Below are 22,809 nucleotides of genomic sequence, written 5' to 3'. Positions count from 1 at the left end.
TCACCCTTGGGAGCGAGTAACGCTGTCATACTAAGCATGGCTTTGTATCGTTAAAAATACATTTCGACATTAAGGAATTGAAGCAGTTTGAGATACACATTGCACTCCAGTGTTCAAACACCCTTGTTCATAGTATTAAGTGTAAACCCTGGGATGAAGTTGCATGGCCTGTCTCACAGAAGAGGTTGGACGCAATGACAGTACAGCACCCAGCAGCCCTGCCACTTCCCTGCTAGCGCTGCTTACCCTCAGAGGCGCCCTCCCTGCAAGCAGGGCCCGAGGTACCTCCCCTCGCACCCCAGCAGCTTCATATCCCTTTGGGGCAGGAAGATTTGACCAGGGATGTCCCACAGCTCAAAGACAGAGGCTCCAGAACCAGGAAACCAAGAATTCCCATCGGATGTTGACTGTGCCTCTGACTGGTTAAGCCCATGCCATGCACTAGCAGTCAACTGCGGTTTATGAGACAGTTGATTCTGTTGGAAAAAAATGTATAACATCTATAAATATATGCTACATACTTCTGCAACTAGGCCAACGAATAACACCGCATGTATTATCCTGCCATTCCTCCTGCCCAACATAGTAAGTCGCTGTACAAGGAATTTCAAAAGGAGCACTTTAGAGGCACAAGATACCCCCCTCGACATCAATTTCTGTCATATTGAACCTTTTCCAACCAGAACTGTCTGCCAACAGCCAACTACACATGTGGCAACAGTGGAAAGGGACCTGACTCCCAGGCCTGGTTTATGCTCTGAACTATGGAGAAAGAGGAGCGAGGTAACCATGGAAGTCCCGTCCCTCCATGTCGTTGGATAGAAACACTCCAGTGCCAGGATCTGCAGAAGTATTTGCCCAGATTTTGGGATCCTATTCCATACATATGCATCTCAGTAAGGGGTCTGACTGGGAGAAGTGGTGAATATCCAGTATCTCCCATGGACTTAAACAGGAACTGCTGTCTACACAGAGCTATAGGCTTATCTCCAGGCATGGATCATCTGGCGGACACAGCTTTCTTCTTTATATTGCCATGTCTCTCCTCTTCCTGCCTGCCTGCCTGCTCTATTTTTTTTCTTTTTCTACTTTCTCATCCTTGTCAAAAGCTATTTGTATCTGTGGGAATCATACAAGCTTGTGTGCATCATCCCCACCAACACACAAGCTCCTCTTGATGTGAACATGCTTCCACTGCACGTTATACTTTTTTTTTTTTTAAGGTGGCATCCAAAACACTTGCCTGAACTGTCAGTCACTGAAACAAATCCCAGAATTGGTGGTGGTGATCATGAACAACACCAAATAATAAAGATGGTGAAATGCCAGAATTTCCACAATCCGGTCACAGTGTGCATGTACCACTACTGATTTGAAATGGGTTCCCTCATGGATTATCAAGCCCTGTTTTAGCTGGCTGCTTCTGGATTCAGCTAACTTGGGCTTTAAGATAACCTTTCTCTACAAGCAATAGCACTCAAAAATCTTTTAAGTGTGAAAGTTTGGTAAAAACATCCCTGCATAATTTTTTGACAACTGTATTAAAACACAAACAATTTATTTCAAAAGTTCCCTCCCCCACTATCTTCCCATTATTATTGTAGGAGAGAAAGAAATTTGGAACTCGTTTTCCAACTACTAAGACAATAAAGCAAGAAACCAACGTGTTGGTCCCTCTTCAAGTGCACCGAGGCTCTACTGCAAGCTACATTTATATTTCTATTTTTTAAGACTGACTAGTGAAAACACCCAAAACTCTTCAAAGCAGCTGCTGCTTATCTGCGATTTTCTACAGCCCTTTACAATTTTATTTCTCAGTCAAACTTGGTAGGTAAGGCAGGCAATTCAGACTGCTCAGAAAACCCTGGCTGGAGCTGGAACATAGCTGACAGGTGCTGGAAGATCTGATGCCCAGAAAATACCCATCATTCAGAAACACAGCAACTTTAGTCTTAGGGCTTGCTGCTGCCACCAACGTAACAAGCACTACAGCAAAGGGTGCCTAATAAAAGTGGTTCGTGTGAACTGTATTTTAATAAATGTAAACACACATTTTCCAATTAAGTGTTTTTCTCCCTGATATTATTAAAAGGTGATGAAACTAGGAGTGGCAGGCTGGAAACAAACAGAAAGAAGCGGTTCTGGAAACAATGTGCCATGAAGTGGTGGAGCTCTCTGCTGAAGGCCTTGCTGCGGGCGCTGAGAGATTCCTTGGGTCCAAAAATCAACTGGGTGGATTTGTGGAATAGAAGCTGTCCCTCTCTGCAGTGCCGTGCTCCCACGTGGCCTCCCCTACTCAGAGACTTTGGGAATCCTAATGTTCCCACCGCCCCGAACAACACCTGCCTTCACAAGAGTGGATTTCCTTTACGAGATTTACGGGGCTGTAGGCGGCAGCTCGTGCCACGGGGACTACCCATCGCAACATGCGGTCGGGGGTGGGAACCCCCAGGGCTGCACCTAGCCCAGCTTCAGTGCACCGTTACTATAACAAATGCACCCAGGGCTTGAAGGTTAGGGCCTACTGCTCTCCAGAGCCATGTGGTCCCACCATGTCTCAAGAGAAGCCACCTCTGTCCACCAGACCACCAGCTGCCGAGTTTATCACATGAGCTCTTATCTGCTGCACTCCCAGAATTCAGTAACACACATCCAAAGACAGACCACAGCCACTTCATCACTTGGACGAACAAGGGCTTACCGCCCCACGGAGACCACATGAGGGGAAGAATGGGAGAGGTGCTCCATCTGCAGCAGCGAACCAAGTCAACATCTCTCTGTGTGTTATGGTGCCAAAGATAATGAAAAGGAGAGCGTGGACTAAAAGAAAAAGTAACTGGTTTGTGTGCGTGCAGAGTATAAGGTGAAAACTAAACTAGATGATGGTCTAAAAAAAACCCCACGCTAAACTAAACTAGTTAGCTACTAACTAGATGCTCTAACGGGACTTTTCCATCTCTAGTGTATATGATTCTGTTTTTTTAAAAAAAATTAAGAACTGCATGTTCATTTTTTCTTTTTAAGCTATACTTTAGGAGTGATTAGGAACTGAAACCCAAGGATGAAAGCAAGCATTTCAGAGAACTTATTTTGCATCTCCTGTGTGTTTTGACCTGAACATCAATGGAGGTGAACAACTGGCTTCTGCTTTTTGTTCCTGGCAGCAAAAGAAAGGACAGGTAATAATGATGAAAGTGTTATTACAAGAATAATATGTGGAATTGCAAAGAGATGCAGATCCGTAGGTCTTGTCTTTTAGGCAACTTGAATGCAGAGGAATAACAGCTGGACTTTGGCTTCTGGTCCAGTTGGTACTTACTCATCTTCTTCCTAATCCAGAGCAGGGATGCTGTGACATGGAAACCTAGCATCCCTCCTGGGCTAAGGCCAGTTATTTCACTGAAAAGGGATGTAGCTTGAGGTGGGTTAATTTTCCTCTAGACTTCCATACCTGGAAGAGGGTTGGATTTGCCAGGTGACTGAAAGACAGGGAAAGGAGGGAGGATGACCTCTTTCTGCCTAAGCGCTGTGCCAGGGAGGGGCAGCTATGGGCTTGCAGTGATATGATAAAATAGCAGCTGCATGATGCCTTCCTATTTACATTACAGTTGTATATGCTCAGCTAAAAATAATCTCCTACCTTTGTCCCTCAATTGGTGAGAAAACAGCTCATGTTTGCACAGAGTCTAAAAATACAAATTCATCAATATTATAATGACTTCCCAGAGATCCCTGGGAGGAGTACATAAGTGAGCCAAAGCTAACGATAACAACGCTATTTTTGTATGGCACTTACTCTTTACAACTTACACTCCCCTTGATAACACCATTTGAAAAGCTCCCTCCTTCCAGAAGCATGTATGCAACTGAAACTTAATTGTAATAAAATACTTTGCGAAGCTACACTACACACGCAGATATATCCCCACTGTGCTCCAGAGTCAAGATATATTTAAGTGCAGCAGCACCACAGTGCCACTGCTCAAAGCGGCGCGACTGAATACTGTTCTTTCAACAAGAAGACTAAGCCCTCTTCACACAGGCAATCTTCTAACGAGTAATGATTGCCGCATGCCTGCTAATAAGGCTGAATGCTTTCATATAGCCACGCTGGGCTGAGGGTGAGGTCACTGGAGACTTCAAGCACATAGAAACCATCTCTCTCAACCCAGGCAAGGAAAAACCAGCAGAGCTGTCCCTGCTATGCAGGGACACAGCTGATCTGGGAACAGACCCAAGTCCTGGAATCTGCAGGAAACCTAAATTAAACCCCCATTTCTAATCATATCTCTACGTGACTCGCCCTCCATTCTGGAAGCATCCCCGGTGGGAAACACAGCTGGGGAGTATTTTGGCTGCAATGATGTCAGCCCGCTCCTGATAGGCTTCTCTGTAAGGTGACACTTTGCTGGGTGAGACCCGTGTGCCTGGTCCTGGATTTTTACAGCCTGACTCGGCTTGCTTTCTGCCAGAGGATGGCACTCCACCCCCTGCAAAGGCTCTCTTCCCGGCGCCCAGGACCACAACACATCGCCTGCGTTGACAGATCTGCGAACGAGACATGACACAAATGCTACCTGCTAATTTGTACCTCTTCTGCTGGTGCAGAGACCGGTGGCCTGGCTGCAGGGAGAGAAATGAGAGCAAGATGAAAATTGCAGATGGAGGATTGCTACTTTTGAAATCTCATTATTCAAGGCACCGGGGCAAATTATAGTAACTGGTCCTGATCCAAGGACGGTTCCTCTCATCACAAAGCCTGACATGCACCAAGATACAGTTGAGCAGTAGGAAAAAAAATCATGTCTTTATACTGAAAGCACCCAAGGCCCAACTTCTATCAGCTGTGCAGACGCACGCACATACGTGAACAAAACCACACAAGGAATGTGCACGTCTGACATGAGAAAGGAGGCATGTCATAGGTAGCGATTCACCATGTATAAACAATTGAGGAAGGACAGGCTACAGACTGCTGCAACTGTAAGAAATTTTGCGTGTGATTTGTGCCTCGCTACCATCACTGTTTGTTTTTCTTCTCCAAACTGTCAGCTTGAGGTGCTTTACTACATGCCTCCACATCCAGCTCCTCTCTCCTCATTCTGATTCTTCGGCACTGAGGGTGCAGCATCAGGGCTGCACTCAAACCACACCAAAAAGATTTGCAACAAGAATATTTACAATGAACACCTCTAGGAAGCAAAATGCTATCCGGTATATCTGAACTGCTCCAGCCTCAACACAGCAAAATCTAAATTGCTCAGAAAATGGACAGCATCAGGATAGCGCTTTACGATCAATATGTGCTCATTCTCAACCTAAAAAATACCTCTGGAAAGTTGCAGGCTTTCTTCCTACATTGCGAACCAAGAAACAAAGGTGAGAAGCACAGCCTGCCCAGCCACCTAGATGTTTTTTCTTTCCAAATTTCCCTTATGTGAGCTATGCAGTGTTTAAACCACCTGCACGCAAAGCCTCAGTAAAACTCCGTAATGCGTTTCAGTAACTTACGCGTGTGATGGAGCCATTCCCAGGCAGCTCCAAGTTTTCAAACCGTGGAAATTCACTGCCTTGTGCCCTACCTATCTCTCAAGCGTAGGATTTGAGCTGAATCTAACCTGAGCTTTCTGTTGTGGAAGGTAAAAATCACCTATCAAAATGCAAAATCATCCTGTACTGCTTACGTAATTTTTTATTTTAATCAAAAACCATGAAGATCATATAATTCTTTCCGCGGGTTCTCCAGCTATAAGGAAGACCTGTTTTATGCCCAAGAGACTACATTTATCACTGATGTGACCCTGATGGCTCCCCTGGCACAGCGAGGGGGATGCTTTTTGGACCAGAGTTGGTCTCACAGATGGATGTGAACGATGAAGAACCAAGCCTGCGCAGATCAAAGGTGACCAAAATGTGCTGAGGAAAGTTGCACCCAGGGGGCCAAAGTCTGAACCCCAGTCCAACCCCTCACCCCACCATGCGCTGCCCTTACCTGTGCTCGATGCTCCCCAACCGCAAACTGTATCACGGCAATGCCTGGGCTATGGCTGTCTTCAATCCTCTCCACAGTGCTGGAGTCTATTTTCAGGTCGTTGCTAATTTCCGCGCTCTGTATGAAGTCTTCTGTTTTCAAGTCCTCTACTTTCTTCAGCTCCCCATTGGCCAGCTGAATGATCGACCCCTTCATGAAGTAGGGGGGCAGCGTGGGAGGCGCGGAGGCAGGGGAAGCGATGGACTGCACCACGGGCAGGTGGATCTGCGCTTGCACCATGGTGGCCTGGTAGGCAGGCTGGGTGGTGAGGGGCTCCGCACTGAAGTTCTCGCTCTTGGGGACGGCGGTGGTGACGAACGTGTGAGGCACTGCTGCAAACTGAGGAGACGACGTCACGATGGCAGGTGCCACTCCTGACGGCTCGACGTCCGCGCCCCCGACCGGTATCAGCAGGGACTGGGTGCCAGGGATCACCAAGTGCTGCGGCAGGCTGCCGGGGTACCCGATGGCTTGCTGTTGACCGCTCAGGTAGCCGATCACTGGCGGCTGGGTCCCGGCGTAGAAGGCCGTCGCTGGCAGCCCAACAGGGAGCTGCTCAGAGGCGCTGTGGGTGGTCTGAATGACGGTGTGAGGGGACAGCGTGGCCACCGCCTTCACCCCCTCATGGCCCAGAGCCTGCTGCGGAGACAAGGCGTAGGACCGGTGGGCTGGCTTTCCTAAGTGCAAGCTTCCCTTGTCGTTGAGAGCTGAGGGAGAGGTCTCGCGGTTGGTGGCCTGCTGCACCTCCATGTCTGCTGTGGGTGTGCTGCTGTTGGGGACCACCATGACGGAGGCTCGGACACCTGAGGAATCCCGTGCGCCATACTCAGCGGGGCTCGAGTGGACCACCACATGCCTGGTCTCGTAATGATGGGGAGCTGGTTTATTGCCTGCTTTGACTAGACCCATGTCAGCAGAGGGTGAAATGCCGTACCTCCGGCTCTTCTCTATCTCGCCGTTCAGTACCTCCTTGGCCTGCATCGCCTGCAGCCGGCTGCTCTCGGGCTTCTTGGGGGGATCCCTGGTGACGAAGTGGCCCCCCGAGTCGGTGTACTGCACCACCACTTGGGAGGAAGGGCCGAGGGTGAGGGTGTGTGGGATCACGGTCTGATGGGGGTGCAAGGGGACCGGGATGGTTGGAGGAGAGACGTTTCTGACGGTGCTCTGGGAAGAGCTGGAAATGTGGACGTACTGGTTCTGCTGGGTGGGTGGAGGAGACCCGGCGGCGATCAGTCCAGGCGTCCTGACCAGGTGTGGCTCAACCTTGTGCCCCTGCTGGCTTAAGCCGCTCATGCTGGCCAGCAAAGTGGAATAAGCCTCCAGCTGGGAGCGCTGGGATGGAGTGGTCGCAACGGCCGTGGCTGCCGCCACGGCGCCAGTCGCGGAATTGGCTGTTGGGGAAATCAGCTGTGAGGGGATGAATCCGGTGTACGATCCGCTGTACTGGGGCCCGACGAACTGGAAGGTGTGTTGCAGATGCGTGTACTGCACGGGGGAAACGGGGGTCCCTGACTGGGAGAGGGCAGGTGAGTACACCGTGGGAAGAGTGGTGGAGGCTGGAACGGACCTGGGCGCGCTTGGCGGGGAATAGTCCAGCCCTGTAGACAGCGACTTGTGCAAACCCTGCTGCAAGCCTGTCTCCACCGACGACGTCCCCCCGGGCCGGTGCCGGGCCCCCAGGCCGCCCTGGCTGCTGGGTGTGCTGGGGAGCCATGCTAGGTTATCTGCACGGTGGTTTTCGTTTGGCAGGACCGGCTTCACCTCTGAAGGCAGGCTGGTGGCAGGGATTTCTCGCTTCTTAGGTGGCAGGCATTCATTGCTCCGCTCTTGGTTGGATTTCATCTTTCGCCGTCCCCCCTCCACTGTGCTTGCTTCACTGTCTGGCTGGCTCTGATTTCAGTCTGATAAATGGAAAGTCACATTTGATTTCTGCAAGGGATCCAGTGACTTCATGAGGAATCATCTCCCCGTGAGCACGATCGTCTGACAGCTCCTCTGGATTCTGCAACGAGAGGGTGGGCAAGGGACGGGGAGTCACATCATCAGCACTGAGAAATGAGAACAAATGAGCAAATACCCCAAAACAGCACGCAAGGAAAAGAAAAACCTCTGGAAAAAAAAGAAGCTCAGGCATTGCCACTCTTGTGTAAAGGAGCAGTTCACAGCTGCACTGTAAACAGCAGCAAAAATCCTGGGCATATCTACTAATGCATCAGGAAAGCAATTAAAACTTTTGGCAGATCAGAAACTCTCTGATCATGACTTGCCACATTTAGTAGCGGTCACTTATTTCCCAAGGCTCATTTTCTCCTTCCTTTGGGAAAACCCTCTGTGTCTCTAAGGTGCCTGGTTCACTCTTCCAGCCTCTCCTTCCTCTGCAAAGATGACGTTGCCTTCACCCTGCTGTGTCCAAAAAAGCACGGGAGTGCAGCAGGGAGCTCCGAGGAACACACATGCACAAAATATTTACATTAGCAACAACTAGCTGTAAGTGGTGTAAAGGGAAGGTGGTGGGTCACTCCTGAATCCTTGAACTCCGAAGTCACCCACAGGGTGACTTCATGTCACAGTGGGCAGGGCTGCAGAGGCAGCAGCTGCCCCCTGCCCCCCCTCCACACCATGGCTCCTTATGGGCACCTGTGCCCTTCATCTACCAGTCTGGCAACGAACCTCGGCCACGTGATCTATTTACAGCAGCAGCCCAGAGCCAGAGATGGCTCTGAGGCAGTTTTTTAATGTGTGGGGTTTTTCCCCCCGCCAGCGCTATGAACTCCCTCTGTTACTGACACCTCATGCCCAGGTGTCCGTGCAGGACTCTTGCTGGGAGATGCTGCCCGTTGTGTGCAGACTGGGCAGAGCCAGGTGCCAGCACCATCTCCTTCTCCATCGGGATCTGATCCCCCTGTTTCTTAGGGACTGCCGGACCAGGGAGGCTGTGGGTACCGCACTAATGGCCATGGCCACATGTCCAAATGCTGAGCAAACTCGGCCCTGGGGATGCCTCACCAGAACCACTTGCAAAAGCACGTTTGGGTTTCCTGATCCAAATCAGGAGCCCCCACCACTGTAAAAGCTCATAATTTTATATTGGGCTAATTTTGCTATTGGAGCAAAACAGTTGCTTTCTCTGCTCTGCATCACTTAATTCTGTGACTTCAGCCACCCAAAGGCAACAAAGTCAACAAAGTCTTTCTAACTCTTTCATTATCTGCTAAAGAAAATATGGTAACTAAAACACATCATGCTTTTTAAAAAAGCCAAAGGAGCTGACAGTTTCCTCCTACCTTCCTGAAACCTGCCTTGCCTTGTCCCATAACAAACTTTATGGAGAGTGAAACTCTTCCCCAGCCCCGGTCCAGCCACCGCTTGTCATCTGCGTTTCTGGCTGTTTTGAAAGATATGCAAGAATGGGTGCTGAGAAAGCATGCACCTTGCATGACCAGCATCCTAACAAAAAAAAGCATGCATTCTATGAAAGAAAAATGGAGAGAGAAAGAATTAAGAGTGGATCTGAAAGAAGATGGAAATAGGATATAGCCCACTTTAAAGTGAATGCTGAGCAGCAGTAATGATACTTTTCTTATGGCAAGTAATATTCCTTTGGGGGATTTCTTTCCCTGCTGCCTTGCTTCTAATGAACAATAAGCCTGATGTTTATATGCATATGCAGTACTTTGAAGACATACTAGACTAAGATTAAACCTATCTTTAAGAGCACTCTTTACGTTTATGGTCCTCCAAGCTGCTGTAAGCCTGCAGGAAAAGTCTAAACCTTCTAATGGTTTGATACAATCAGTCTTAAGTTAATTATTCCATTGTTTAAATATTGCTAAACAGTAATGAAACAGCAATAGTCACCAAGCCAAGGGGAGGGGGGATAAATCACTAACATTTCAGGGCAGATTCTCTGGCTTTGAGGCAAGAGAGAGGATGAAAGGACTCAGGGCAGCTTCAGAAGAGCAAGGGCCAGCGACGCATTGGGCATGGTGGCTCAGGGGCAGCGGCACTGGCCAAGCAGTGGCTCAGCACTGCGACCCCGACCTGCCCCGACCCACCAGCACCACTGCCTCGGTGCTGCGACCGTGGCCGGATGAGGGCAGCCAGGAGACAGGGTCCCCACTGTATCAGCACAGGTCTTCCCCCTCCTCTTAACAGTTGCTCAGTGTGTCTTGGCAACAGCTAAAATTATTATATTACACATGACTTACAGATTTTTATTTTTAAGTTCGACTAAAAATAAAATCGCCGAGCTCACATTTGCGCAGTCATCCTTGGTTAACTTTAGCTCACTGTAGCCTTCTGCCCTGGGCAGTCAGCTTTGGCAGGTAAGTCAGCAGCTCTTGGCCGAGGCGGCTGCTCAGGGACACTGTGGGGACACACACTGGGCTTGGACCGTCCTTCGATCTCTCATGGAGATGGACATGAGCTGCAAGTCCAGAATTTAAACACACTCCCATGGGGAAAAGGAGGGGATGCCCCTCTGCCTGCAACAGAGTGGGGAGCTTGTGCATGGGACTGAATAGGGCCAGTCTTTTGCTGTGATGGACAAACCAGGCTCCCCCAAACTAGTTGTTCCAAAAGCCCAAGGTGTCTGGGTTCAGCTTCTCTGCATGAAAAGTACTACTATGAAGCTGTATGAAACCTGGTGAAGTTTCACTCTGCAGGAGCTGAAGCAAAGGTTTTGTTCTGTTAAATAGCATTGAATCATTGAGGTTTTGGTAGCCTCCAAAGTCAAAGCTAACATCCTTCAAAAATACCAATTATTAAATCTTTCACAGCTTTTTTTTTGTGTGTGTGTAAATCTTTCATATGGCTGACTTCATCATCATCGGTAACAAAAGGGCTGCCCAAAATCTCCTGGAGAGCACAGGAGGAATGAACCAGCCTAACGGAGACAAGGGATGAGACAGCCGTAGAGCGGTGAAGACTGCCCCACTTTTCCAAGCTCAAGTACTTCCCGACGAGACTTTGAACTCTAACAGACACAGGACTGGATTTGCAGAAATGCAAATGTGCAGCATAAAACAGCCTACTTCTACTTCAACACATAAAAGTAAAATGGTAAGTTTTCAGCATAATTCAAAGCAACAGCAAAGGTAAGACAGGACTGATTTTGCTCGGGAAGCAATGAAAGGTAGACAGCCCAAACAGAGTATATCAAAGGCAAGAGGTACAAGACCTGGTTAAACTGTTCTTTGCTGGCTGTCCTAGGACAAATGTCTGCCTTCTGTGGTGTGCTGCAGAGTTTGTTATTTGTACGGTTTTTTTATTTGGATCCAAGTCATTTTTCTGACTCTGGAGATTTCCTTTCTCTTTAACTTCAGAGCTGTCGATCACGATTTGCAAGATATGCAAACGAGCAGCAACCGTCAGGTGATTTTTTGCTCCCGCTTTGTATGTGTGTGTGTCACACGAGTGCGTGCGTGCATGCATGCATGTGTAATTATGGCTGGGAAGGTAAAGGGGACAAAGAGATCAGGGACAGCAGCTGGACTTTGGTATCTCTGGCAGCGAGTACACATGGAACATTGCTGAAGTGTCTGGACAGCCAGTGTCCGCTGGCAGCCTGCCCACACTCAAATTCCTGGAAAGGCTTAAGGCAGAAAAATAATCACTTGGAGGAGTCACCATCTGGGCTTGCTCTGCTCCCAGAGGGATTGCTCACTGGAGCTCAGGATGTGCATTTTTCATGCAAAACTCCAGCGTCTCTCTACAAGGCACTTTAAATCTCACTATGTCTCCCAAAACAGTATTTTTCTATTTATTTCATCTAATAAATTTAAAACTCATGAGAGGATACTGGTTTATAGCTTGAGGGGCTGACCTCCTTTATTTATCTGGAGTTCACTGCAGCAAAGGTAAAACCAGCAACGCAAGCCTCCAAACACACCGTGATCATATGCTGTGTCCCACTACCCAGGACTAAGTCTTGGGGTGCAGAGAAGTTGGGGCCAGACTCACAAACCACAGCAGCACCTAGCTGTGCAAACGGTGGGACTTTGCCTTCAGAAATCAGGTCCTTTTTGCAGCCCCATGATGTAGTGAACGTCATTTTTAGGTCTCTAAAAAAATCTGCTCCCTCATCCTCTCTGGTCCCTGACCTTTCCGCAGTTGCTAACAAGCTCACACCGACGTGTGCCACCAGGAACAAGGGCTGGGACCACCCGCTTGTTTGCCTTATTGTGTGGAGCAATCACCCAAGAGGGGCAGCCATCAACCTCCAACTTTAGGGATATTCAATTCAAACCAGTTGCTTACTGTCAAAAGGTTCCTTTGATCCCAAATCCTAATAACAGACAGATTATTGCAACTTTTCAACTTTCACCTTCCGACTCCAGGTATGACCAGTAAATTCTCACATTTATCTGTGCAATAAAAAAACTGGGTCTCCCCCCTGTCAGACACCATTACCCCGCCTGGCAAGTAGATATCAATGCAACATTCAAAGAGTATACCGAAAAAATAATCCTTTGAATCAAGCTTGACACACAGCTCTTTATGACTGGTGTGTTACTGGGCAGAAGAAGCAGCACCGCAGTCTGATGCCCCCACCTCAAATCGCCCGCCCATCCCATCATGATAGGATGAGTAACTTTGGCAGGGCTGGAAATCAGTGGGAAGGGAGGGCACATCGTCCCACCTCTCCCCTCCCCTCCAAAGAGGCTGGCATCTTGCAGGATCAGATTCAGAGAGATTAAAAGACGGACACATTGTAGAGGCGCTCCGCAGCTGCATTCTGGCTCTCAGATCTATATGCCAGCTTTACCCCCCACTCTACGCCCTGCCCGCTGCCAGCTACATATTCATAGTTGTAACTGCTACAGATTTCATTAGCCTTGCCATGTGCAACTCAGCGCACACCAACAATAGCTATAGGAGTTCAATGTCCAATCCGACCAATTTCACAGCTCTCTGGCAGATTTCCCAGGAGGGCCAACTGCAGAGATCCATTAATAAGAAACATGAAAGCCTCTAATAAAATTTGAAATTCTCCTACGAAAACTAAAGGACTCCTGATCCACACCACATCTGCAAGACAGATTGTCCACTGCAGTGTTAGCTCTTATTACGCTTCTGGGAGTCTGCCACAGCAAATTGCTACAGGTTTCTGCAGAGCGAGCAGCTATTCTGCACATCCCTCCTCTCCCCGGTCAGATCAGACAGCCTCTACGCAGTATAAAAAGCAAGTGATACGAGCAAACCTCAGTGAGCACATCACGGGATTTGAGATGCCCAATGGCTCGACATTCCCATGAAATTTTATGATACAAGTATGTAGGTACCAGAGTTGAGAGAGGACGATTTATGAAGAAAAAATGGTGGAAGGTACATTCCCAAAACAACGGACAGATGATGGAGTACCAGGACAGCCATTCACTCAATGCCATTCATGAATGTAGCTGCTACAAATTGATAATTAGAAAGCTACTCCTGTGGCTAACTATCCATTTCTGCTACTTAGCTCCTGAATTTTGAGGATAAGGGGAGATCTGCATGTTCTAAGCAGGGCACGTGTCTCGTGCAGTCCTGTTTTACTGCGGTTATGCTGTGGTTAGGTACGCAGTTATTTTGTGTGTTAAGTGCTGGTGAGCTGCACAAGAACATGGTGCTAGTATTAGCTTCAGTTTTAGTTAAAAGCTAACTGCTAAATTAAGAGTTAGAATTAACTTTGAGAAGTTTGCAGGTTTCTGCTGTCAGTTCATCTGGGTGCCATCATCTGGTTCTGCAGCAGGAAAGATGCCTGTATTTTCAGCATCTGTAAAAGTCACGCCGTGCTCTGGATGCGCAGCATACCTTTCTGTGCGCACATACAGCGATGCAGCTATACGTAAGCCTTGTGGGACTGTGAATATCATGGGTGATATGAGTAGGCTCACAGCTGCCTAATAATTTATTCCATTTTTTTTTACAAAAAAACTTATTAGCAAAGGTGATCCCTCCTCTTCCATCATGCTTTGCGGAGAGGTGGTACCGCAGAGCGCAGCACAAGACACCAGGCAGGCAGGCAGGCTGGAAGCAAGGAAGCATTTGTTCCGATAGTCGCAAGCCAACCCCGTGGCAGAGCTGCTGCCAGAGGGCTGGGTGCCTTGGCTGTCCTGCCACCCTCCCAGCCCACCCCGCGGGCAGCACCCTCGCACCCTGGCACAGAAATCCCCTGCTTTGCAGTGCCAAATCTGGGTTCTCAAATATCACAAGTCAGGCCCCACTTCTTGCCCTTGAAACACATGATACTGGTTTACAAAGAAAAGATTTCTTAAAATGGTAACAGCAGAGGTTATTTGCTTTTTTATTATTTTTTCTTTTAACTTGCCCTTCTGCTACGTGAGGCCTTTCAGACTCGAGGTCTCTAGCTTTTCCCTGCAACCCACAAAACCAGAAACTTACTATTTTAGCTAAAAGTGGAATTTCCCATCTCATCATTTGACACCGGGAACTGGAGTTTTGTGAAACAGCATCAGATATCTAGAGACTAGTGATAAAAACACAAGAGCTGACAATGCTGATTACAGTGAAATTTTTTTGAGGGTGAAGTGCTGGACTCCAGAGCCCTGTGTCTCTGCAGAAGAAGGAGGAGAAGGATTTAACTGCTAAGCAAGAGCCTAAGCCCTGGGGCAAAGCCATGTGAGTGTGAACAACTTGATGCATGGCTTTTTCTCTCAGCTGCCCAGCAGAAAGCACACAGCAGCTGACCCTATGAGAAGCACTTCTGTCTGCAGCCACAAAGGAAAGACCTGTGGCTGCTTGGGCAGGGGGTTTCAGCTCAGGCTGACTGTCAGCTGCATGGTCCCGCAGGCAGAGCCCATCCGGGTGTGATGCTGGAGCACGTTCCAGCAGCACATAGTTTTACCACCATGCTGCGCTGAAGCCTTTGCAATGTGAGAGAGGTCTGCCAAATCCCTCCGAAGCCCTGCTCCCAAACCCTCGGAGGTGCCTGTGCCAGGAGCATCAGGACCACCAATCCAAGATGCTCGAGAAGGCAGCGTCCCTTTTCACACACGCCCAGTGCCTTCAGTGGCAGCGCAGATGCCACACGTTTCAAAGTGCTCCTTGAACCCCACTGATAGTAGGACAGAAAGGTGGATCCCACCTGTGCCGCTCTGCAAGGGGGCAGATGCAGCATCTAACCTTTTATTTCCTGCACCGCACCAACTGCTGCCATCGGCAGGACAGTGGATTTACAGGACCAGCTTGTCTGATACTGCACAGTGACATCCTTTACTCTTGCACCCATCCCCTAGAGGCACTTCCGCAGCTTAAATGAGTGAATAGAGTTCATTTATAAACAAGTATAATACTGAAATTACTTTGTTGATGTTTTTCATTTATCTAAAATGTGCCTGGCTACAATGGGAGCTGCCTACACAATTTTCCATTGAAAATTTCACATGAGTGACTATAAACGTAGCAACACCCACTCACCGCTCATTTTAACTTGTGACAGAAACTGTCATGCCTGTATGAACACATTTGCACCGCAGATATGTCACACAGGTCTCCTTCCATGTGTCTGAAAACGCTCGCTAGCGTTCTCTCCTTCTTCGGCAAAGCAAATTAGAGAGACGCCTGGCTTCACTGCCAGGAGAGATGAATAAGATCCCCACAAAAAATTACTGAAACCGGGGGCGTTTCACCCCTTTGAAGATCCAGCCAGTAACACCAGCAAACAGGAGCCAACTTGGAGCAGCCATTTTACAGATAAGCACAGGCGCTCATGGGGAGGAATGCACCTTTAAGCCTGGCTGATAAGGAGATGGTGTGAGAACACGGCAGATTTGGGAAGGTCAGCTGCACGCTCCATGTCTTTCCTTGGAAGTCCTCCCTGCAGGCTACTTCTCTGGTGGATTTCATGTGCTAGCAAATTAGACTATAATTAGTCCACCTGTAAAGTGCCAAACGTGAACTGATGTTAAATTCCCCTTGAAATGGATTCCAGCTCCTCTCCTTCTTTCAGGCTTCATTCAGCAAAGCTTAAACTTGAAGCAATTTTGCACGAGCCCTTGCTCATAGCCCCAGCACACACTCGCTGCCCTCCCGAATCAGGATCACTGACTGTCACCACTGACAAAACCGAAACGCCAGCAGCTCACTCTGGCCCCAGCACAGCAGAAGGCTGACAGTGAGTTCAATACCCTCCCCCCCCCGACCCACCACCTCTCCGGTCTTTCTTTCTCTAATTCATTCATTTTTTTCCTCTTCATTCAGGGTCAGCTGTGTTTTGGCGTGCCCTGCAGCACTATCCGCTCATCCCGCACAGACCCTTAAACTGAGATTGGCAATCTCAACACAAGCAATGTCCTAGGGGTCATGTATGAACGCACCTGGGCAAAAAAAAAAAAAAAAAAAAGCCAGACCAGCTCTTCTGCACCCTCTCTCCCCATAAAACATCTGCCCTGGAAAAACCAAGTGACCAGTTACTCTTCCTGACTGAGTGTTGTAAGAAGCCTCCCTCCGGCTTCATGGGGAGTGTGGCAGGCAGATAAAATGGGCACAGAGGCCAAATCCATCACCAGCATCACTTGACAGAGGCCAGTGCAGCGAGGGTGAGATTGCCCTGACTGTTCTATCTGACAAGGCAACGCAGAAGACATTTAAAAGAAAATGAAATAATGCAGGTTTATAACAACATAGAAGGCTCCACAGTCACAGGCTCCAGTTGCAATTAAAAAAACCACCCGTTCCAACTAAGAATGCAAATCATCAGGGTTGCTCTCAAGCAGGGAACGTTGACAAATGAAGGCGGTGTGGTAACAGGCAGTGCCAGTACTCTTAATTTAAGTATGTGAGAAACAAAGGTATGTACCATCCAGGACTGCCAGAAAGAACTCGCTTTAAACAGCAACCAGAAAGAACTGGAAGGGTTTAAAAGTGTCTTTTCTTACAAAAAACAGATACAAGAAAACCTTTTGCTCCCCTTCGCCCAGCCAAGTGAAGAAGGAACGAGAAAATAAAAATCACACAGCTCCCATAAAGGTTATTTATATAGGAATTTTGAACTCAGGAACTAAAAACATTCCTCCATTGGACATGTGGGTCCAGTGAATCACAGCTTGGAAATCCAAATGGATCTTTTGTAAAAGCCACTGAGCCACGAACATGCTTTCTCACCGCTGCGATCACTTCTGTGAAAGCATCTTACCCATCTGCCACTGTAAATCCACGGCGCAGAGACAAGCGACTCCCCGACACCAGTGAAATGGACAAAAGGATGACTAGCTACCTGCAGCTGGTTTCAATCGAAAAGCCGAGTAATTATTGCAGCCCTCTCCTGTGGCTCATATGGAGCGCAGCATGGAGCTGTGAAGCGTTATGCAAGTCTAATGTGCTGCCAGATCTCTTAGAGCAGGCAGCAGCCAACTCACTCCCTCCCACCATTGGCTCAGCTTCATTAACTTAATCAGGTATTCATTCATTCATTCACTCACTCATTCAAAAAAAAAAAAAATTACACTAAGCCTGGCAAATAGCCAGTGCCATGCATGCAAGGAGCATGCTCACATCAGCCACCGGGGCTGGAAGAAAAAGGGCAATCTAACAACCCTCACACTTTGAGGGGGCATTAGTTTTGCACACATCCCGGGCGCACACGCACGTTTGCCACGGCCTGCCCAAAAGTACGGAGGGCTCAGGAGCTGCAGTGGGGGCAGACACCAGCTCTAGAGATTGTGGAATTGAGAATAGCCCTGTAAGTCAGCGCAGCCAGCAAGCAGTGGAGTAGAGTACTGCCCCAGAGCAATGGACTAATTAATTAATTAGATTATTTAGGGGAAAAAAAGGAATTGTGGCAGGATGAACTCAACTCATTTTGCTGCAAGGTTCCTATCCTTTCTTTTGCACATACCACATATGTTGCACAGCTTAATCCAGACAGAAGGGAATAAAGCAGAACAGAAAGAAAAGAAGAAGAAAAAAAAGAGAGAAAAGAGGGGAACTACCACACAAGTAATGTTAAGAGCAATTGGTAATGGAAATCTCTGACTCCCGTATCTGTAAACATAAGACTTCGCAGAGGCCTGTAGCATTCAAGCATCAAACAAAGAGTCCCCTCCCTTGCACAGCTCTTGCACTTGTTTTCCTTAGTCTTTACATGTAAGGTTTGCAAAGAACGTTATTTCTTCACTCTAGCTGTCATCAGAATGACATTTTTTTCCCAGCAAGCTACAAGAAAGCTGCTTTATGACTGTTCCAAAAAGCAGGCCTTGAGAGTCAGCTCTGACTCTACTGTGAAGAGTTTCACGCAGTGAGCCAGGCCGGGCATTAAGGACAGGGGAGAGGTGTTACATTTCTCACAGCGGAAGCTGAGCAACAGCCTGAAAGCAGTCAGCATCTCTCCCCCTTATCTCATTCTGCCCTCTGCGAAACAATTCTGGATGGCAGGTTACTCTGAGCAAGTCCATAAAAGTAATATAGAAATACAAAGCACTGTGTTTATGGTTGTGTACTGAAAATTATACACCCTAGTGCAAACCCTCAGCCACAGACCTGGCTGACATGCCCCAAGAGCATCCACACTCCCCACCTTCCTCCAGTGACGCAAATCAAACCTCACAACCCTCCACCTTCTGTTATCAGGGAGAGCACAAATATTCCCTGTAGGAAATTAAACCACCTCTTCTCTAGCTAGCCTCCAAGTCACTATTTCTCTTCAGACAAAAAAAGCCCCAACCCAGATCTTCTACGGCCACTGCCACAAAACACAATACAAATGGCAAATCAGACAAAGACTTTCAAAAAGGGCTATTAATGTTATGGACAACATTTAGCTAAAGGTCTGTAGTTCAGATGCACTTAGCAAAAGCACATAAAAGACCCCAAACCCACACCTGTTACTCTGACCCTGACTCTTCCCACGGTTAACTCCCGGATCCCTCCTTGAATTTCTCTGTAGGTGGAGGTACTGAAGAGCACCTAAGTACCTAGTAGACAAGCAAACACATAGCTTCTGTTGATACACGTAAGGGCTACAAGTGAACGTTAGGTATTGCAGCTCATCAGTGAGTGAACAGTGAAGTGTGGCTGAACATTGCTTCTTCGACTGCTACATGACAGCACGTAGGATTTGCTGACTAGAAAACAAAAACTACTCAAGATGGTTTTACTGTATTAACAGAATTAAAAAAGAGAAAGAGATGAAAAGGTGTCTGAAGGCAACACGTTTCTTAGTACTTGGCCTTCTGCACTCCAAAGTGTGTAGGCTATCAGCCAGGCAGCCTCACAGTACTCTACACTCAAATCGGCCTCCTTCATCAGAGGTTCAGTGTCGAGCTGTCCTGGTTTCAGCTGAGAGGGTTAATTTTCTCCATAGTAGCTAGTATGGGGCTATGTTTTGGATTTGTGCTGGAAACAGTGTTGATCATACAGAGATGTTTTTGTTATATGGACCTGTTGTTGTTGAACAGTGCTTACACAGAGTCAAGGCCTTTGCTGCTTCTTGCACTGCCCTGCCAGCGGGATGGCTGGGGGTGCATAAGAAGCTGGGAGGGGACACAGCCAGGACAGCTGACCCAAACTGACCAAAGGGATATTCCATAACACATGACGTCATGCTCAGTTTATAAGGAGCTTGGGGAAGAAGAAGAGGGGTTGCAGTGGCGTTCGGAGTGATGGTGTCTGTCTTCCCAAGTAACCGTTACGCATGATGGAGCCCTGCTTTCCTGGAGATGGCTGAACACCTGTCTGCCCATGGGAAGTGGAGAATGAATTCCTTGCTTTGCTTTGCTTGTGCACGCAGCTTTTGCTTTACCTATTACACTGTCTTTATTTCAGCCCACGAGTTTTCTCACTTTAACTCTTCCAATTCTCTCCCCCATCAGGACTGGGGGAGAGTGAGCGAGCGGTTGCATGGTGCTCAGCTGCCGGCTGGGGTAAAACCACAACACGAGCTAAGGGCCTTTAAATTATAGAAGCACTTAAGCACTATGTCTCTTTCATTACCTTCATCCCAACCTCTAACCTTTCTCTAAATGGGGTCTGAAGCTTGGAGGTTCCTCCTCTTCTTTTCACTTCACCTCCCTTCTCTTGCATCCCTGAAACCACTACTTCGTTCAAGACACAATGCGAATCCTTCCTCCTCTGCCCATGCCACCAGTCGTAGCTCCCCTCTCCTGCTTAAACAGCTGTTCACGCCGCCTTTGCAGCAGCAACCTCCTTTCTTCGCATCAAGGCAAAAAACCACCATGAGATTCCATCTTCTGAGCCTGTTCTCCGTACCCAGGAGCACCCAGCAAGGTATGATTTCTGACACAAGAAGTAGCTATGTGAATTTTAGAGCAGGTCATCAGAAGAAGGACGGGAACATAATGGAGCAGAAGAAAACCAACCCAGGAACACTGAGTATTTTATCCCAAATGATCCAAACTTCAGCAGAGGTTCTAGTTTGGTCTAGATAAATAAAAAAGAGATGTGGTTTGAGCAATTCTGGTTCTTTATATGAATCATTTCACTTCTCCCTCTGAAAGAATCATTAGAAGAACGCGGAGTTTCATGATTCAAGGTAGGAGAATGAGAAGGCAATATTTCAGCACTGTGAAATGAGGCTTGTGCATCTAACCACACCACCAGCTCAGAGTTCACTTCTCACAAGTGTCATGTATATTTTCCCTTCTGTATCTCTGCAAGCCCCAGTTCTGTCTGTTGTCATCACTCATGGGATTTACCTAATCCCTGAAACAGCAGAAAAAAATCATCATTTTTGCTGGAGAAACAGTCACGTCTCGAGCACACACTGAAAAATTCAAATTGTACGTATTGTTTATTGTACCTCCATTCATCCACCTCGTGTTGACAGTATAAATACAAATGATGCCCATAACAAAATGGTGAACTGCAGTTCAATGTATTCAGTGGTATTTCTTAGAGATTTCCACTCGCTTTTGCTGTTTCTCTGCTCACATTCTTCACACTTCAGCATATTCAAACAGCTGCCTGCTTATACAAACACAGTCTGAAACAGAAATGTTGATTCCCTTCTTCATCAAAGCTGGTGGCTTTAGCTGTATCCACTGGTCTGAACTAGAAAGTGGAGCAGAGGCAATCAGAAGCTAGGGGTTAATTTCAAATCTATTATCTTGCAATTCAGCTAGAAAGGGGGACTTCACAACTTTCTAAGCACAAAAATTCACCTTTCTTGAGTTTTATTTTTAATACTAGTGGACTGTGATGTCGACCTTTTAAATTCATTATATCACATTATACATGGCAGGTATGACTTGCTGTACAGCTCCTTTCATACACAAATACATAACGGTGCAGTTCCAGATTTTATTAGCACTCCTTGAACCCACGACAGTGAATCCAGCTCATGACTCTGCATCTTCTACCGACAAAAGCTCTCCTACCAGCTAAGGCAGCCTTTTGCACAGTGCCCAGCGAAATTGCGTTAGCCCTTTTGTAGCGACAGACATGTCCAATTGCAGTTTGCCAATGCATTTTGGTCTGTACTACCTAGAGGGCTTTGAGGTACTCCCTCCAGACTGGGGCCAAGGTAGGACCTAGTGTGAAAGCTTATTCTCTAACCAGTGATACCTCGTTAATGACAGGATTTCAGTTTCTGCGTTGGCTAAGGACCTTTCAGAAGCACTCTAACTAAATTAGGGGAAGGGAAAGAGATTCAGCCAGGGGTCTGAGTGCTCAAAACCTTTGTGTGTTCCTCTTCAAACCAGCATTCCAGTGCTGTTCTCCCAGAGAAGAACATAGTTAAAATAGGCTCAGATCCTCCCATTGCAAAGCAGAACCCAACGGGGAGACTTTCTTGGGAGAAGAAAGCTCTCGGGGGAGTCCCTTGCAAAAACTGCCCCATCTCACCAAGACGTCTGCTCCAACCAGGACGAACAGGGAATACTGACAGACAGTCAAGTCTGCTTGCAGAGGCACCCTCTGTCTAACGCGTGAACTTTGGAAGTGACAGCTGTGTGATAGCTGTGATGTATCCCACCACTCCGCAGCTTCCCCTGCAGCCGCAGCGACATTAACCGCCATCGCCATTCCTATGGCAAAAAGGAAAAGGGATTTTTTTTCCTGGTTTATTTACACTCGTTTAGTCCTGGACTGAGCGATCTCCAGCATCTGATCTGTTTACCACTCTCTGCCTACTCTGATTTTTTCTTCTGAATGCATAATGATTTTACATCTGTTAATCTGGTTTGGTTTCTTTTCCATATGTATTTTTTGACTTGTAGACTCCTTATGGTAGATACGGTATATAATGCTGTTTCTTCTGTATTTTGTTCTCCTTGTGTTTACAAATGAATGTCACATTTTCTTTGAAATGTGAAGTAACTACTGCAATGGATGACACATAATCTCTTTGGTACAACGGACAAGTTAGAAAAATATGGAATAACCATGAGATCATACCACCAGGGTGACTAAAACAACATCTTCATTGGTCACAACTTATTCAACTCTTGAGGAGGAAAAATGTTGTTAATTCTCTGCTATGAGGCTAGTGAAACAAAAACCAAAATAAGCTACACAGTCACCATTGCCCTTGGGTCAAAATTAAGTAAGAACTAATGGTTTCTAATAGAAGTGGCAGGAATTTTTCAAGGAAAAATTTACATTAGCAAATGCTTGTTTTTAAACCTGCATCTGTTGGAGGGAAAGATGTTTTAATACGTTTACAGCTGGGGAAAACTGCTAGAATGTCTTTGCAAGTATTTTCGCAGTAATATTAAAAAAAAAAAGAAAAATATCCATTTGCTGGGCCCAAAACGAAGCTTTGTTTTAAACATTTAATGAAAGTATAATTAAAAAATGCTGCAACTGCAAGAGAAATCTGG

The 22,809-nt window shown here is 47.2% G+C and overlaps 1 protein-coding gene across 19 annotated transcripts in view; it reads right to left on the bottom strand.

The window, feature by feature from the left end:
• The window catches only part of ATXN1 (ataxin 1), a 229,714-nt gene that overhangs the window by 10,180 nt on the left and 196,725 nt on the right, over positions 1 to 22,809 (bottom strand). For all 19 annotated transcript variants that reach the window (XM_054817216.1, XM_054817210.1, XM_054817209.1 and 16 more), the window contains one exon: positions 5,993 to 8,033. In XM_054817216.1, the coding sequence (XP_054673191.1) occupies positions 5,993 to 7,873 (1,881 nt within the window). In that variant the 5' untranslated portion in view covers positions 7,874 to 8,033. The remainder of the gene's footprint in view (positions 1 to 5,992; positions 8,034 to 22,809) is intronic.

This window comes from Grus americana, chromosome 2 (assembly GCF_028858705.1).
Source record: "Grus americana isolate bGruAme1 chromosome 2, bGruAme1.mat, whole genome shotgun sequence".
NCBI classification, from domain to species: Eukaryota; Metazoa; Chordata; class Aves; order Gruiformes; family Gruidae; genus Grus; species Grus americana.
Note: the sequence above shows the minus strand (reverse complement) of the source record. Positions and strands in the feature narration are given on the sequence as shown.